The sequence below is a fragment of the Moschus berezovskii genome, chromosome 3, assembly GCF_049115385.1.
Source record: "Moschus berezovskii isolate FMDL1 chromosome 3, NW_MosBer_1.0, whole genome shotgun sequence".
Lineage (NCBI taxonomy): Eukaryota > Metazoa > Chordata > Mammalia > Artiodactyla > Moschidae > Moschus > Moschus berezovskii.
In genome coordinates, this window is record NC_142462.1 from 15,840,197 (window position 1) to 15,856,090 (window position 15,894).

A 15,894-nucleotide genomic window follows, 5' to 3' on the forward strand; every position below is an offset into this window, starting at 1 on the left:
AGACTGTTAGATTCATTTTCTCTTTCAAGGTCAGGGCTGATGCAGGGGCTTCCAGAGTTATCCCCACGAATAGACTCAGAAGGCAAAGAAAGTGAAAAGAAAGTGAAAGTCACTCGTCACGTCTGACTCTTTGAGACCTCATGGACTATACAGTCCATGGAATTCTCCAGGCCAGAATACTGGAGTGGGTAGCTGTTCCCTTCACTAGGGGACCTTCCCAACCCAGGGATCGAACCCAGGTCTCCTGCATTACAGGTGGATTCTTTACCAGCTGAGCCATGAGGGAAGCCCAAGAATACTGGAGTGGGTAGCCTATCCCTTCTCCAGGGGATCTTCTTGACACAGAAACTGAACCAGGGTCTCCTGCATTGCAGGCGGATTCTTTACTAACTGAGCTACCAGGGAAGTCCCCCAGAAGGCAAAATCTGAAGGAAAGATGCATGAGGTCTGGTGACTAAGGAAGAAGGGTACCCATGTCTACATCCAGGCTGGAAGGAAGATCAAAACTCAATATACATTACTCTCCAAGCTTCCACGCTACAGAATGCTAGAGAATGATCTTCATATGCTGTCTGTTCACTGGAAAAAACTAGTCTGAAAAACTGCTTGGGTCTTTATCTTAAGATAATTTTTTTTAACTGACAAAATGAGGTTGATTTCTTCCCTATCACTACACAACTGATAAAAAGGAAACCCACAGTCAATTTTACAGTTGAAAGAGGTCCCTCAGGCTTCAAACCAACTTAACAGCAGTTTTTATAATTACCATATTCACTCAGGTTTTCCTCTTGACATTATTTTTAAAAAGGCGTAGAAGCAGCAGGAGGAAGCCAGGGCTTACGTAAGCGTCCTTGTCTTATTTTTGACAATCTTTCTTCATTTTTGAGACTCTCAATCCTATTTCCCACCTTAAGGTAAAAACAGAGTTTACTTGCTGGAGAGCAATTTGGTTTAGCTAGCAGAATTTTAAATAGGCATGTTATCTGACCCTATAATTTCACTTCTGGAATTCACCCATACAGAAATACTTGGGCAAATGTTCCACAAAATAAGCACAGGATTTGACTGCAATACTGTCTGTAAAGAGACCAAATGCAACCAGCCAACCAATCCATAAATGCTTATCAATGGGAAATTAAATTATGAAATTAATGAGCTGACAGATTCAGCAGTTTAAAGAGGAGTTTGATTTCTATGAACTGACCTAATAAATTGTGATAAAATAAAATGAATAAGGCAACATATGTTCAGCATAAGCCCATTTCTGTGAGATGAACTGACAGAGGTGTGCATGTGTTTATCTGTATATCTATACATATGTAGATGTTTGCAAACACACACTTTCGAATGTGCAATAAAGATCTAGAAATACATCCAGGGATTGTCTTTGGGAATGGATTTTGGATAAGAGAATAGGAAAGACACTTTCATTTCTCAAACTTTTTTTTTTAATAAAGCTAACTGGCATCTGCATCTCCTAAGTCGTTCCTTCCCACACAATTCCTGTTTCTGAAAATGGCCTGCAGAGTCAGAGAGTGTGGAGGCTGAGGCTCCAGGTGCACACGCTTTTGAAGAGGACACAGTGGGGAAGATTTATTAGCCAGGGCTGATAACACTGTATTTATAGTCTGGCACCTAAGTGTCACTGATTCAGGGACAAAGGCCAAGCAGCTGCATCAACATCAGCTCTATTGGTTTTACATCAAGGACCCCAACTTCTCTGGCCTCCACCCAAACTAGAGAAAATGACAGCGTAGGAGATAGAAGACTGAGAAATCAATAAGCCTAGGGTAGAAGGGCACGGACTCATTCTCTCTCCCCTTCCCAATAAACAGAGAGTTGTCTGTTTCTTCTTTATCTTTTCATTGGATGGTTAAAACCTGTGGCTCAGGTAAAGAATCCACCTGCCATTGCAGGAGACGTGGGTTTCATGCCTAGGTCAGAAAGATCCCCTAGCGGAGGAAATGGTTACCCACTCCAGTAACTAAACAACAACATAAAATATAGTACCTGTGTCTATGAGCCCTTGAAATGTGGCTAGTCTGAAATGAGATGTGCTGTCAGCATAAAACATACACTGGAGTTTGACAATTTCATATGGAAATAGAATGTATGATCCATATTCTTATAGTTATTCCATATTTAAATAATAACATTTTGGATGTGTGTGTGTGTTAGTTGCTCAGTCATGTCTGACTCTTTGTCGCCCCATGGATAGGGTCCCACCAAGCTCCTCTGTCCATGGAATTATCTAGGCAAGAATACTGGAGTGGGTTGCCATGCCCTTCTCCAGGGGATCTTCCCAACCCAGGGATTGAACCCGCGTCTCCTGCATTGCAGGCAGAGTCTTTCCATCTGATCCAGGGAAGCCCTATTCCACGTTTACATTTTGGATATATTGTGTTAAAAAAATCAATTTTACTTGTTTCTTTTTTACTTTTAATGTGACTGCTAGAGAACTTAAAATGACATGGTTCACATTCTCTTTTCTATTGGACAGAACTGGTTTAGACTCTCATAGACACTCCACATGAATTATCTATATATTCAAATGTGTAAAAAAAGGAATAGCAGAGAGGGAGGCATGCACACACATGCACACCCCCCCACCCCGTGCGCATCTGTAACTGCTGCCCTGTGTATCTGTATGCCCACCCAGCTTTCTGGTGCAGCTCATTACACTGCAGCGTACCTGTCACAGGTCAGATAGCTCTGAGTTCAAGCTCTGCCAACAACCAGATGTGGGATCCTGGGGCAAGCTGCCTGGGAGGGTTAAACTGTATAATGTATGTCGAGGTCTCAGAACCACGACCAGAATGTGTCATAACCACCTCTGCCGGCAAGGGTGAGCTCTGCATGACACATTAAGAATTCTAGAAATGACCAAGCCAGAATCTCACCCCAAAGCAAAGAATATCAGAGTTAGAGTGAATCTCGGACAACATCTATTCCCGTGTTATAACACCCTTTCAGGTTCCAGAAGCCCAGTAAATAAGAGAGGTGAAATCAAACTGCTCTGAACAAAGCTGAGTAGGGGAACGAAAAGGGCTGGGCACTCTTACACTGTAGAAGGACACGAACACCTCTGTGAAGGTCAGAAGGCCATGGATATAGTATCTTATCCCAGTCTCTGCATTTTACAGATAAAGACACTCAGCTCCATGGTGGGCTGCAGTCCATGGGGGTCGCACAGAGCGACTGAGCATGCACACGCTGACTAATGACACGGAACGTCTGTTTACATGCCTGTTTGATATCCTTGTGTCTTCTTTGGTGGTGTGAATGTTTAAATCGTTCGCCCATTCTGGACTGGGTTGTTTGTCTCACTATTGAGGGTCTGTTTTCTGTAGGCACCATACACACAGAATGTGAGGGTGCAAGCTGGGGGGCGTCTCTGGGGAGGGGCAGTTCCCCTCCCTGAAGAGACATCTTCCAGGTTTAGCTCTGAACATGAGAGAGGGCAGGGAGCCACCCGGGATGAAAGAACTAAAAGGATTCTAAGGAGGAAAACCTCAAGGGAGGCCCCCTTGACGAACATACATTTACATCGTGGAGAATATGATGTGACATGGGCAGAATGCAGTTGGGGCTTCTTCTTCAGAAGGTCTCGAGGGTCAGTTTTAACAAGTTTTGGAAAAAGGGTGACAATGGAAAGATTAACTTATCAGAAGGAGGCAGGAAATAGGCAAGAAACAGGAAAACAGGCTGGCAGGCAGACCCAGGTAGTCAGACCCAAGGGGTGGGAAGCTGGGCAGCTGTTGGGGTGCCCCGACAAGGAAAGGCTGGCCTGATGGGGGCGTCTCAGCACACACCGTGAAAACAAATACATTCCTGTTAAAGGAATATTGTTGTTGCTCAGTCGATAAGCCACATCCGACTCTTTGCGATCCCGCGTACTACAGCACACCAGGCTTCCCTGTCCTTCACCATTTCCTGGAGCTTGCTCAAACTCATGTGCATTGAGTCGGTGATGCCATCCAACCATCTCATCCTGTCACCCGCTTCTCCTCCTGCCCTCAATCTTTCCCCGCATCAGGGACATCAAGAATAAGGAAAAAAACACTGATTACGATGAAAAAGTAGTACTCCTTGGTTCTTACTTAGAACTCCCCTGTGTGCATTGTTTAACAAGATCAGCTCTTTTCCTGGGTGCCACCACCTTGGATATTTCCTCACTCAAGTAAATGTTTCTTTGGAGTTTTTCCCATCTGCTGGGTTCTCCGAAGAAGAAGAAAAAAAAAGAGATCCAAGAAAACATCCAAGAAGAGACAAGAAACCTCAAGGTCCAGGGAGTGCCCTTGTTTCCACTTAAATGTTTTGACCTAAGCTGGGGGGATGGGCCTCCTCTCAGCGGCTGGGGCCTGCCTGGGCACCTTGGTGTTCAGAGCCTCTGGTCAAGGACCTCATTTCCCTGACGTCACTGAGGAAAGTGCTCAAGTGTGGGGAAGGCCGACACAGTACCCAGTAGGACTGCTGGCAGGGCGCTCAGTGACATTTTAAAGATGTTTGCTCCCAGACCACTCAGCCACAACGGACAGTTTCACTGTGCATTTCTCAGCTACTGGGTGTTCAATTCATAGAAATCGATTATGGCAAGCTGAGAGAGGCCACCATCTGAGGCGGAGTAAAATCATGAAGGCTTGTTTGTTTCTTTCTAACAGGGACTGTATTTATTTTGTTCTTCTTGGTGGCATCTGGCATTTTTTAGCTAGGGATCAACAGAGCTGGCAACTTGGGACTTCTAAGAACTACTATCTGTTTACCACAATCTCCATATTCAAAGAATTAGCAGCACGTTTTATTTTTTAAATGTGCGTTTTCTTTTTATGATTTTGCCATCACTTGGAAAACCCCGTAAGTTTCAAACCACAGAAAGCAGTTCAGACCGTGATCACAAGGTAGCAGACAGATACCTGGAGAGTTAACAATTGTGAATCTATCTTGCTATGAAGTTAAAAATCAATCTCTATCATCCATCGGTCCGTCCCTCCATCCATCTCAGCCCAATCTTCAAGCTGGATAGTTGTCTACTGACCCAATTCGCAGCAATGCTTTTTAGTATTAAAACATAATGACGTGTGGAGTACAGATGAATCACCCATTGATGAAGAGTTAAAGGAGGAAGATAGAGAAAAGATGCAGGGGCTTCCCTGATGGCTCAGCTGGTAAAGAACGATCTGCCAATGCAGGAGATGCAAGAAACACGAGTTCAATCCTTGGGTCGGGAAGATCCCCTGGAGAAGGAAATGGCAACCAGCTCCAGTATTCTTGCCCGGAGAATTCCATGGACAGAGGAGCCTGGCAGGTTACAGTCCATGAGGTCCCAAAGAACTGGACATGATTGAGTGCATGCACGCACACGGAAGGTCAGTGTAGCAATTATTAAATTCATATAATAATGACAGGTGGTATTCAAACTCTCTTGCTCTTGGTCAACCATCTGCCCTAAGATTCTTTTTACTGAGTTCATATTTCTTAGGTATCCCATTCTAGAACAAAAGGCAGGCACCTCTTCACAAGGTCACAGAAAACTGGTCAGCCTTTCCACTATAGGAGAGACTAGAAGTCAAAGCTATTAGATGCATGGTTTGCTTCTTCACCTCCTTAAAATATGATTGCTGCTACACTGTAATAATGCATAAATTAATGCAGAAAAAAATATGGCCTCACAGGTAAAACCAAAGCCAAGACAGAAACATGGCAGAGTGGAAAAATCAAAGATTAGAGAGTCAGACAGACTAGGGTTCAAATTTGGTTCTGCTATAGAAGAGCTGTATGTCCATGGACAAGTTATTCATACTCCTTGTAGAAGGCTGTGGTTCATCATCTACAAACTGAATTAACAGTCCTCAGAATGTGGGTTTAGCGAGAAAACACTAATTAATTTAAGATAGTAAAAAAACTAAGTATAGTTATCTTAAGAGTATGGCAAAAATGATGAAGGTGTTAAAAGAGATGACACAATTTGGGAACTGCTGCCATAGCAACAAGGAGGAAGCCAGAGGGAGGGGACACATGCCAGGAGTCCCTGATGTAGGGTCAGCTAAGGCAATGAGAGTCTGCTTCCAGAAGGCATGGCTTGTGTGCTCTCAGCTGGACACCACAACAGGTGGGTCAGCACTGGATCAGGAGTCAAGCTGGAAGCAGGTCAAGCTGGTGGCTGGACCCCAGAACTCAGCTGGCATGACTGAGAAGCCTGCACATTCAGATATCTGGGTGTTATCGCAGGAAATACCAAAACGTGAACTGAGCAGGAAGAGGGGTCAGATGCCATGGCTGTTTTCAAGGTCGCATCCAAACCGGCAGGAACTACCCAGGAGACAGAGCACCCGCCCCAGGAAGGGCGTGTATGGCAGGCCCAGATGGATTCATTGTCCTTCAGCCTTAAAGGCACATGGGTCTGGATTCTGATATGGCTTCCTGCTGCCTGCAACTATTTCTCTGTTTGCCCTCCCAGTGTAAGGCTCCTAGAGAGGGGGTCCTTTCTCCCGTGCACCTCTGAAGAGCCAGCGGGTCTCCACCCGGCAGCTTGCTTTCCCAGAACAGTGAGGCAGACTGTTGCTGCTGACGTCAGAGGAGGCCCTCTCTATGCCTCCATCAGAGTCCCTTCCCAGATCCAGTGCTGGGTGAAGAGATGGGTACTCCTGTCTCCTGGACTGAACACAGAATGGATTTTCCCATAGAAAAAAACTGTCATTAAGTAGAAAATTTTTGATAAATAATGTTCTGGATATGTTCCAGGCTGTCACAGGATTCTCTGCAAGCTAGTCTGGGAACCAGACTACCAACTACACCACCACATCAGTGGCAAAATGAAAATATGGCTGTAAAAATGAAAAGTGGCTGTAAAATGAAAATATGGGTTGCAATTGTCCCATAAGTGGTGGCTACCTATACTTAAAAATACAGCACATTCCTTACTATGGGACATGTAACACTACATATCTTAAATTTCATCTTTAACATCTTCCAGAAGAAGATTGGTTTTATCATCAATTATGGCTGGTATTCAAGTTTTATACTACTGAAAAATAATTGATCCCCCTCCTCTTATAACAAAAGAAGGACCCAATCTTACATTTGAGGATAATTCTAGCTAGACACATCAGGGCTTCCCAGGTGGCTGGAGCTAGTGGTAAAAAATCTGCCTGACAATACAGGAGACGTGGGTTTGATCTCTGGGTCAAGAAGATCCCCTAGAGTAGGAAATGGCTACCTGCTCCAGTATTTTTGCCTAGAAAATCGCATGGAGAGAGGAGCCTGGCGGGCTACAGTTCATAGGGTTGCCAGGGAGTCGGACACAATTGAGCAACGGAGCAAAGCACTAGACACATCAAAGTAAACCCAAACTCGAATCATCTCTCATCTGCACCGAGCTGTTCATGGGATGAACTGAAATGACTGTCCTGACTCCCACACTGCAATATTGCCAGTATATTATTCCTGGTTCTGACCATAAGTGTTTAACCCAATATTTTCCACATTTGTTTGAGGAAAAGAACTACATGAGGCACTTTTAATTAAAGTCAAGAATGCCAGGCCGTAGCCCAATAATAAGTCAGAATTTCAAGAGAGAGGTCTGGGAGTCGTACATTTAAAGATTGCTATCCCCTGGTGAGACTTCCCTGGTGGCTCAGTGGTAGAGTATCCGCCTGCCAAAGCAGGAGATGTGGGTTTTATCCCTGGGCAGAGCAGAATCCCATGGACAGAGGAATCATGATGGGCTCTAGTCAATGGAGTTGCAAGAGTCAGACGTGACTTGGTGACTAAACCACACCACTGCTGGTGAGTCTCTCATCCACCCAGTGGCTCCTCCCCTGCAGTGTGAGTTAGGATCACCTGGAGGGCTTGTGAAAACACAGACTGTTGAACCCCAGCCCAAGAGCTTCTGATCCAGTGGGTCTGGGGTGAGGCCCAAGAATCTGCATTTCCAAAAGGTCCCCCAAGTGACGCTGGTGCTGCTGGTCCAAGAACCACACTTCCAAAGTCACTTATTTAGCCTATTTAGCAAACACTGCAGCTGAACGCAGTCTTTTTTTTCCCCGCTCCCCTCCTTGGTAGAAAAACAACACCAGGCTCACAAGACTTCCTTTGGAGTAATAGCCCTCGTTCTTTCTGTTTGATGTCAGACAAATAAATTTACCACTGCATCTCAGCTCTCTCTGATTGTGAGAAATAAAAAGGTAACATGAAAGCATGAAAAGAGGTTTGGTCCTGTGACTGGCACACAATAGGCCTGCCTTAAACATCTGTGTACTTTGATCCCCTCTGTGAGCTATGGATGAATCTGCTGAGGTCTAGAAGCAGGTCCCCAGATTTGTTACAGGCACAAAATTTCCTTTGGTTAAAACAAACAAACGAGCAAGCAAACAACGGCTGACTGCATCTCTTTCTTATGAGCTATCATGGAGTTAGATTTTAAATATAACATGTCCAACTTGGGAGAATACTCAGCTTTCAAACTCACATTTTCCCATGGAAATAAAAACAGAAGACAAAGAGAGATTAGATTCTGATTAGCCTCTCTGTTTAATTTTACCCAGGCTGAGTTTAGTACCGAGGTGTGGGTTCTTTTCCTGGCAGATCTTTATTATATTGTTTTGGCTATTCCTTGTGATCTGAAAATCACACACATGAACCGCAGACTTTCAGAGTCAGAGGTGCCCTGGAGGCCATCGAGCCCACCCACCCACTCTAGAAATACCACTGTAAACGTCTCCAGTGTGCAGTGGCCTGTTTGCTTCTTGGATAGCCAGTGAGAACGAGCCCTGCTCTGCTCTTCAGATAATTCTAATCATTTGATTTTTTTCGCCTCCTAAGCAAAAATCTTTATTTCTCTAATTTTAATATCTCTGGTTCTAGTTCCGCCCTCTACAGTGCCTGAGTCTGTCTAATCTCTCCTCCAATTGATGGCATTTAAAGTATTCTGAGATGGCTCAGACGTCTCTCTTGTCTATTCCTTTTCTGTCTAAACATTCTGTTTTGCCAACCCATCATCAAAATTTCCATACACGTAACATCCTTGGTCCTCCTCCTGTGGAAAAGTCCACTTTGAAGATATTTCTCACTAAAAAAAAATTCCATAACATGCTTCACGTTTACCATGTCTTATTATCACCAACAGAAACAATAAATTGTTAAGAACAGTGGAGTGTTCTTTTCCAAACAGAGCTTCCAAGAGCCAGAAGCGACAACCACAGAGGACTGTGGCTGGACACGGTGGGGACTGAGAAGGCAGTTCCTGGGCAGACTTGGAAGTGAGAGCTGGAGGCATATGGGTGTGGATACCATGATCCTACTTGAAAGAGAGACACTAGGTTGCCACTTAAATTATCCAAGACCCCAGACGTTTCCTTCCAAGGGATTCAGAGAGAAACAAAAAGCATTTCTTACTTTCTACGAAACATCTCTGCAAATATGCAGCCAACGCTCCAGAGATCCACAGGGGTGGCGTAGCTGGACTGAAGCAGGACTTCCGGAGCTCGGTACCACAGCGTGACGACCTGCAAGGACAAGCAGATCTCAGCGTTACTGGGGGCGGCGGCCGTCTGCTTCACGCCTCCTTCTGAGCGGTTTCGTGCTGAGACTCGGTTTGGAAAGAACTCCTAAAATCTTATAGGGAACACTGAGATTGGAGCAGTAAGTAACAAGGGCTCATGGCTGACAGGTCAGGAAATTACATCATCCCCACAACATGGGTTCCCACCTCAGACTCTGGGTGTCTTACTAGGATGGCAAAATAACTGAATTTCAGAAAGCAAAAGCAAAGACTTTAAAAAACAAGCAAACAAACCAACCCTTACCTTAAAACTATGGTTTCTTAAGAGGCTTTAAAAAAAAAACAATACATGGAAAATAGGTGATGGCAATGTGTTCAGCTCAATTCCTAGGTCAGCCACTTGGGGAAATTAGAAGATGATTCCAGGGGCTGTTGGACAGTGACCCTGAAGCCTACAGAGCACCCAGGACAAGTCAAAACTACTCTTATCACGAGACTGTGGGGAATCAAAACAAAGCCCCCTTCAATGCCACTCTGCTCAGAAAACAAAACATGAAGAAATTGAGAGAGAATGATTAACCCAACTGCTTACACCGTGTGGAAAATGTCATCCGAAGGAAGGGATTCCCACATGGGAAGAACCCTATTTTATACCGAGCAGCGTAATAACAGATAAAGCAAACACAACAAACTATTTCTGCAACATTGAAAGGCGAGGAAATCATATCATTCAGGTTCTAGATTTATAACAGCAAATAGGGGTTTGAGTGCTTCTTTTTAGCAGAAATTCTATGGATGTCTGAATCAAAGATATATTCTTTCTTGTCAGGTAAGGAATTCAATACCACATCTATTACATAAGCATTTTACATTATTGAGATTCCTTTTATCATTGCTCTGTTTTACCTAATTGTACTTTCATCGATGTCTACCTAAATTTCCTTAAGTTCTGTTTATCTACGTTGATGCTATAGAACTTAATGCATCAAGACTACAGTAGAAATTATTGGAAAAAAAATGGTTGCCATCGATTTCCTTCTTTCCTTATATACACACTCCTCTCATTAAAGACTGGAGTTTAATTCACCTTCCCTTCTATCTGAGGTGGCCTTAGTGACTTGCCTGACCAACAGAATATGGTGGAAGTGACGTTTGAGACTACCAAAGCTAGGTTATAGGAAGACTGATTACCTGGGCCTTTATGAATGTTTGCTTTTAAGATGCTTCCTTCTGGAAACCAGCTGCTATGCAATGAGAAGCCCGCAGAAATGTCCCAGCCGACAGCCTCATCTGAGCTCTCAGCTGAAAGACCATGTGAGTGAGCCATTTTGGACATTGCAGCCTGACCAGTCACCCCAACAGATGACTGTGGCTCCTGCCAGTATGACATGGAGCATAAAACTGCCCAGCTGAGTCCCACCAACTCACAGGATTCTGACTGATAATGAAATACATGGGCCTAGTCACACATGAGACCACATCACTGGCTTTCAACCCTGACCGTGTACCAGGATCATTCATGGGGCGTCTAGAAAAACACATGTGTCTAGGCATTATCCTGCCCCTAACTTAATTAGATATCCATGGGTGGGGCCCCTGGAGTTCTTTTTTTTTCCTCTTCCTCCTTTTTTTTTTCTTTTGGTTAAACTTCATTAGGTAATCCTAACCCTTGGCCAGGTTTGAGCACCACTCAATTATACAAACGTGTCTTCCAGCTCCTGCCTCCATGCTTTTTGATGACACTGTTCTAGTCTGACAAACTCTACTTTCTCCTCCACAGGTTGAAATTCTGCTTCTCCTACAAAGTTCAGCTTTGATATCATCACCTCTCTGGACCCACTGCCACAGAAAAATCATACCTTATAATGTAGTTCTCGTGGAGTGGGACACAACTGCAGCGACTTAGCACATAATGTAGTTCATAATATGGGTCATTCCTGGGGCCAGGGGCCTGCGTTCACCCATCATTATGTCTAAAACTGCCCATCACAGTACTGAGGATGTAACAACTGTGTTTCAACAAATACCAAATTGATGATGTTAAGGCAATCATTCCTAGAAGATAAATGTGTAAAATTCAACTCCCAAAGAGAAGGTACTCACTGCTTTTGTTAAGAAAAGTGTCTGATTCTGGGCTCCAGTGTCTAGCTACATAATTTATCTCTGTATTACGAATATTTCTAGCTGGAGGAACACTTCCCTATTTCTCTATCACACTGTAAACCAAGGTGCAGGGGCAAACAGACCATAAAGCTCCAGTCCAGTGGTTTACAGATATACACAGATATTGTGAGATTACATATTTATCTTCTCACTTCAGTTTGAAATAAAGTCAAACATATGAGATGAAAACTTTAATCTGAATACAGCATTATTTAACTCTGTTGAAAGAGACTGTGATTTCTTACCGATAACCCATTCTAAAACACTTTAGTGTAACTATCTTCACTTTTAGTACTTTAACCAGTGATACTTATTATGATCATCATATAAATGTTTAGACAGCTAAAATAATAAGAAAGATACTGATACATTTAAGAAGTTCCTTTTGTTTCCTTTTAAAATTTAGTTATCACTCAAAATGGGTAATGCATTTTTATCAAAAGCTTGTAAAAATGTCCATTAATAATAAGCATTTGACCATTCTCTTTTATTCTATTAATGCTAGATTAATTACATTAATAGATTTCCCAATATTGTACCACCCTTCTCGTCTTGGAATAAATCATTCCTAATCATGGCTTATTATTCTTTTATTTGACTCGGATTCTATTTATTAACATTTATTTAGGACACCAACTTACACTGATGAATGAGGCTAATCTACAGTTTTCTTTTTGTGGGTAGTTTTTCATGTTTGGTGTTAGGGATATATGCAAACTGTCCATCTTTTTCTATATTCTGGAATATTATAAACAGCATACGAATAACCAGTTCCTTGAAAGGATGCACTTGTAAAACCACCTGGATCTGGATCTTTCCGAGCAGTATGTTTTTAACAGTCTCATGACTTTCTTTTTGGTAATTAGTCTGTTCAGGTTTCAATGTTGTTTTGAGTCAATTTTGGTAACGATAAGGAATTTCCCTATGAAAATCCTTAATCTAGATTTTAAAATATATTGGCTTAAATTTATACAGTATTTCTTGTAATTATTTTCATCTCATTTTTTTTTTTTTTGGTTTTCTGAGAAAGGAAATCTAATTTCTTTTCTCTTTATATCAGCCAGGGCTGTTAAGAGTTTAGCTACATTATTTATTAAAAAACTGACTTCAAAATGTCTTCTCATTTGAGGAGGCTTACTGTTTTATAATTTATTGACTTCTACTTTTATCTTTTTAAATCCTCCCTCCTAATTTATTTGTTTTCTAAAATTTATTTCTGAGTTGAAACTTGGATAATTTATTTTCACTTTTGATTAATGATAGAACATTTCAGTTCAGTTGCTCAGTCGTGTCTGACTCTTTGTGACCCCATGAATCGCAGCACGCCAGGCCTCCCTGTCCATCACCAACTCCCGGAGTTCACTCAAACCCATGTCTATTGAGTCAGTGATGTCATCCAATCATCTCCTTCTCTGTCGTCCCCTTCTCCTCCTACCCCCAATCCCTCCCAGCATCAGGGTCTTTCCCAGTGAGTCAACTTGTCTCATGAGGTGGCCAAAGTATTGGAGTTTCAGCCTTAGCATCAGTCCTTCCAATGAACACCCAGGACTGATCTCCTTTAGAATGGACTGGTTGGATCTCCTTGCAGTCCAAGGGACTCTCAAGAGTCTTCTCCAGCACCACAGTTCAAAAGCATCAATTCTTCAGCACTCAGCTTTCTTCACAGTCCAACTCTCACATCCACACATGACCACTGGAAAAACCATAATAGCCTTGACTAGACAGACCTTTGTTGGCAAAGTAATATCTCTGCTTTTTATTATTATATATTATTAAATAAACCTTCCTCAAATTTTGTTCAGCTTTAAATAATACATAGTTTATCTTTAATTTTCTCTTTAAGAATAAACTAGTATGAAGAATTATTTAGAAAAGAGTTTTAAAATTTCCATATGATCAGATATTTATGGTTAACTTTTAATTGCTGGATTATTTAATTGCTAGTCCTATTACATCACAGCCAGAGAATGCAACCTGTAGAATATCTTTCCTTTATGACTATGCATTTTACTGGCTTTTGTTTCATAGGATATACTGCAAGGAGATCCAACCAGTCCATTCTAAAGGAGATCAATCCTGGGTGTTCACTGGAGGGACTGATGCTAAAGCTGAAACTGCAATACTTTGGCCACCTCATGCGACGAGTTGACTCACTGGAAAAGACTCTGATGCTGGGAAAGGTTGGGGGCGGGAGGAGAAGGGGATGACGGAGAATGAGATGGCTGGATGCCATCACCGACTCTGTGGACATGAGTTTGAGTGTACTCCGGGAGTTGGTGATGGACAGGGAGGCCTGGCGTGCTGTGATTCATGGGGTCGCGGAGAGTCGGACACGACTGAGCGACTGAACTGAACTGAACTGAACTGAAGAAGAGTACTCTCTTTTAAGTGTAAAGTTCTTTATTAATTAGTTTGTCTCACACAGATCCTTACTTATATTTTGCTATACTGTGTCAAACTGAAAGATAATTGAGTCGGTTCTTTCCTTCCCCCAGAATCTCCTTGTACTTCTAAGGGTGTCTGCCTTATACACACTGGCTTTATGTTTTAATATGTGAAATTAATTACAACAAAATATTATTCAGATAATAAAAATTTGGGTGACAGTAGACATAAAGTACAAAATAAACATACAAGTGCTTCTAAGTCAGGTACAAAATATAATGAAAAAAGGATTGCATTCGCATAGTAACAAAACATGTGAAACACCGAGGAATTTATTAAAAAAGTGATATACTATTATTGAAGAATATAAAATAAAAACTAAATACACGGTGAGACAGTGACTAAGATGGGAAAAAGCCATTATCATAAAGATAATTATCATTCCTGCATTTAACACAAAAATGTAAGACAATCCAGTGATGTGGGGGAGTAACTTAACTTTGATAGTCAGGTGCCTCTGGCAGAATAACACTTCAGTTCAGTTCAGTTCAGTCGCTCAGTCGTGTCCGACTCTCCGCGACCCCAGAAGAGCCAAAAACAGTTTGAGAAATTAGGAGGAGGGGGATTTGTTTTTTGTCACCAAAATACACTCTGAAGTGAAGTGAAAGTCGCTCAGTTAGGTCCGACTCTTTGCAACCCCCTGGACTATACAGTCCATGGAATTCTCTAGGCCAGCACACTGGCGTGGGTTGCCAGTCCCTTCTCCAGGGGATCTTCCCAACCCAGGTCTCCCACATTACAGGTGGATTCTTTACCATCTGAGCCACCAGGGAATCAGGTACAGCAAATAAAACAGTAGGTACGAACAGATTCAAAAATGAATAAAGTCCAGAAAGAGAATGAGATATTTATAAGGTGATATTTACAAGATATTTATAAGATATTCTGATAGGGAGGCTGAGTTTCATCTTAGAGAGAGAAAATGTACTTCAATAGGTGAAAGCAAGACAACTGGCCGTTCATTTGGAAGAAAAATAAGTTTGATCCCTACTTTATACCATGTATAAGAAGAAAGAAGCAGAGCTAGAAAAATGTATTAGAAAAAAAAAGAAGAGGACCGTGGGATGTGGAGGCCTTTCTCATCATGATGGGTAACCTAGAAGCCTGAAATGAAAAGATTTACAGATCCAGCTATTCAGCAAGCACTGTAAATAAAGACAAAAGTGAATATCAACTTGGGAGAAAACATCTAAAACAAATTATATAAATAAAACAATACAAAAGAAAAATGGATAAAAAATATGAAAAAATTCAAAAGAAAAAACTAGTAAAGATAATCAATCTCATTGAAAGAAAGAAAGAAAGGAAAAAGAATGAAAGAAAATGAAGAAAGGAGAGAGAGGAAGGAAGGCTAACAATAAGATGACACGACAATATACAATAAAGTAATACAACCAGAAAGCATCGTTTTTGCCTGATGGGCAGAAAGGACAGAATACAGCGTTGGCCACGGTATGGAAGGAAGGAAGGAACCCTGTATGTTTTAAATCGCAAACTGGCACAACCTTTTTAAAGGACAATCTGACAGTATCTATAAAATTAAGAGTGCCTATGTCTCTGAACCAGAGTTCCATCTGTGGGAATTTATCCTATAGAAATACTCAGACTAGTATACAAAGAGGTATTTGCAAGGATGTTTACTCCACGATAATTCCAAATAGGAGAATATTATTCAGTCATCAAGAAAGATGAGTTAGTTGTCATCCTGCTCATGGCTGTTCACATAAAAAGATATTCATGACACACTGTTAAGTGAATAGGTAAGTTTTGAAACAGCGCAAAATATT

The 15,894-nt window shown here is 42.0% G+C and overlaps 1 protein-coding gene across 1 annotated transcript in view; it reads right to left on the reverse strand.

The window, feature by feature from the left end:
* The window catches only part of CDK6 (cyclin dependent kinase 6), a 266,251-nt gene that overhangs the window by 67,968 nt on the left and 182,389 nt on the right, over positions 1–15,894 (reverse strand). Inside the window, exon 5 of the mRNA XM_055420428.2 lies at positions 9,394–9,503. Coding sequence (XP_055276403.2) covers positions 9,394–9,503 — 110 coding nt within the window. The remainder of the gene's footprint in view (positions 1–9,393; positions 9,504–15,894) is intronic.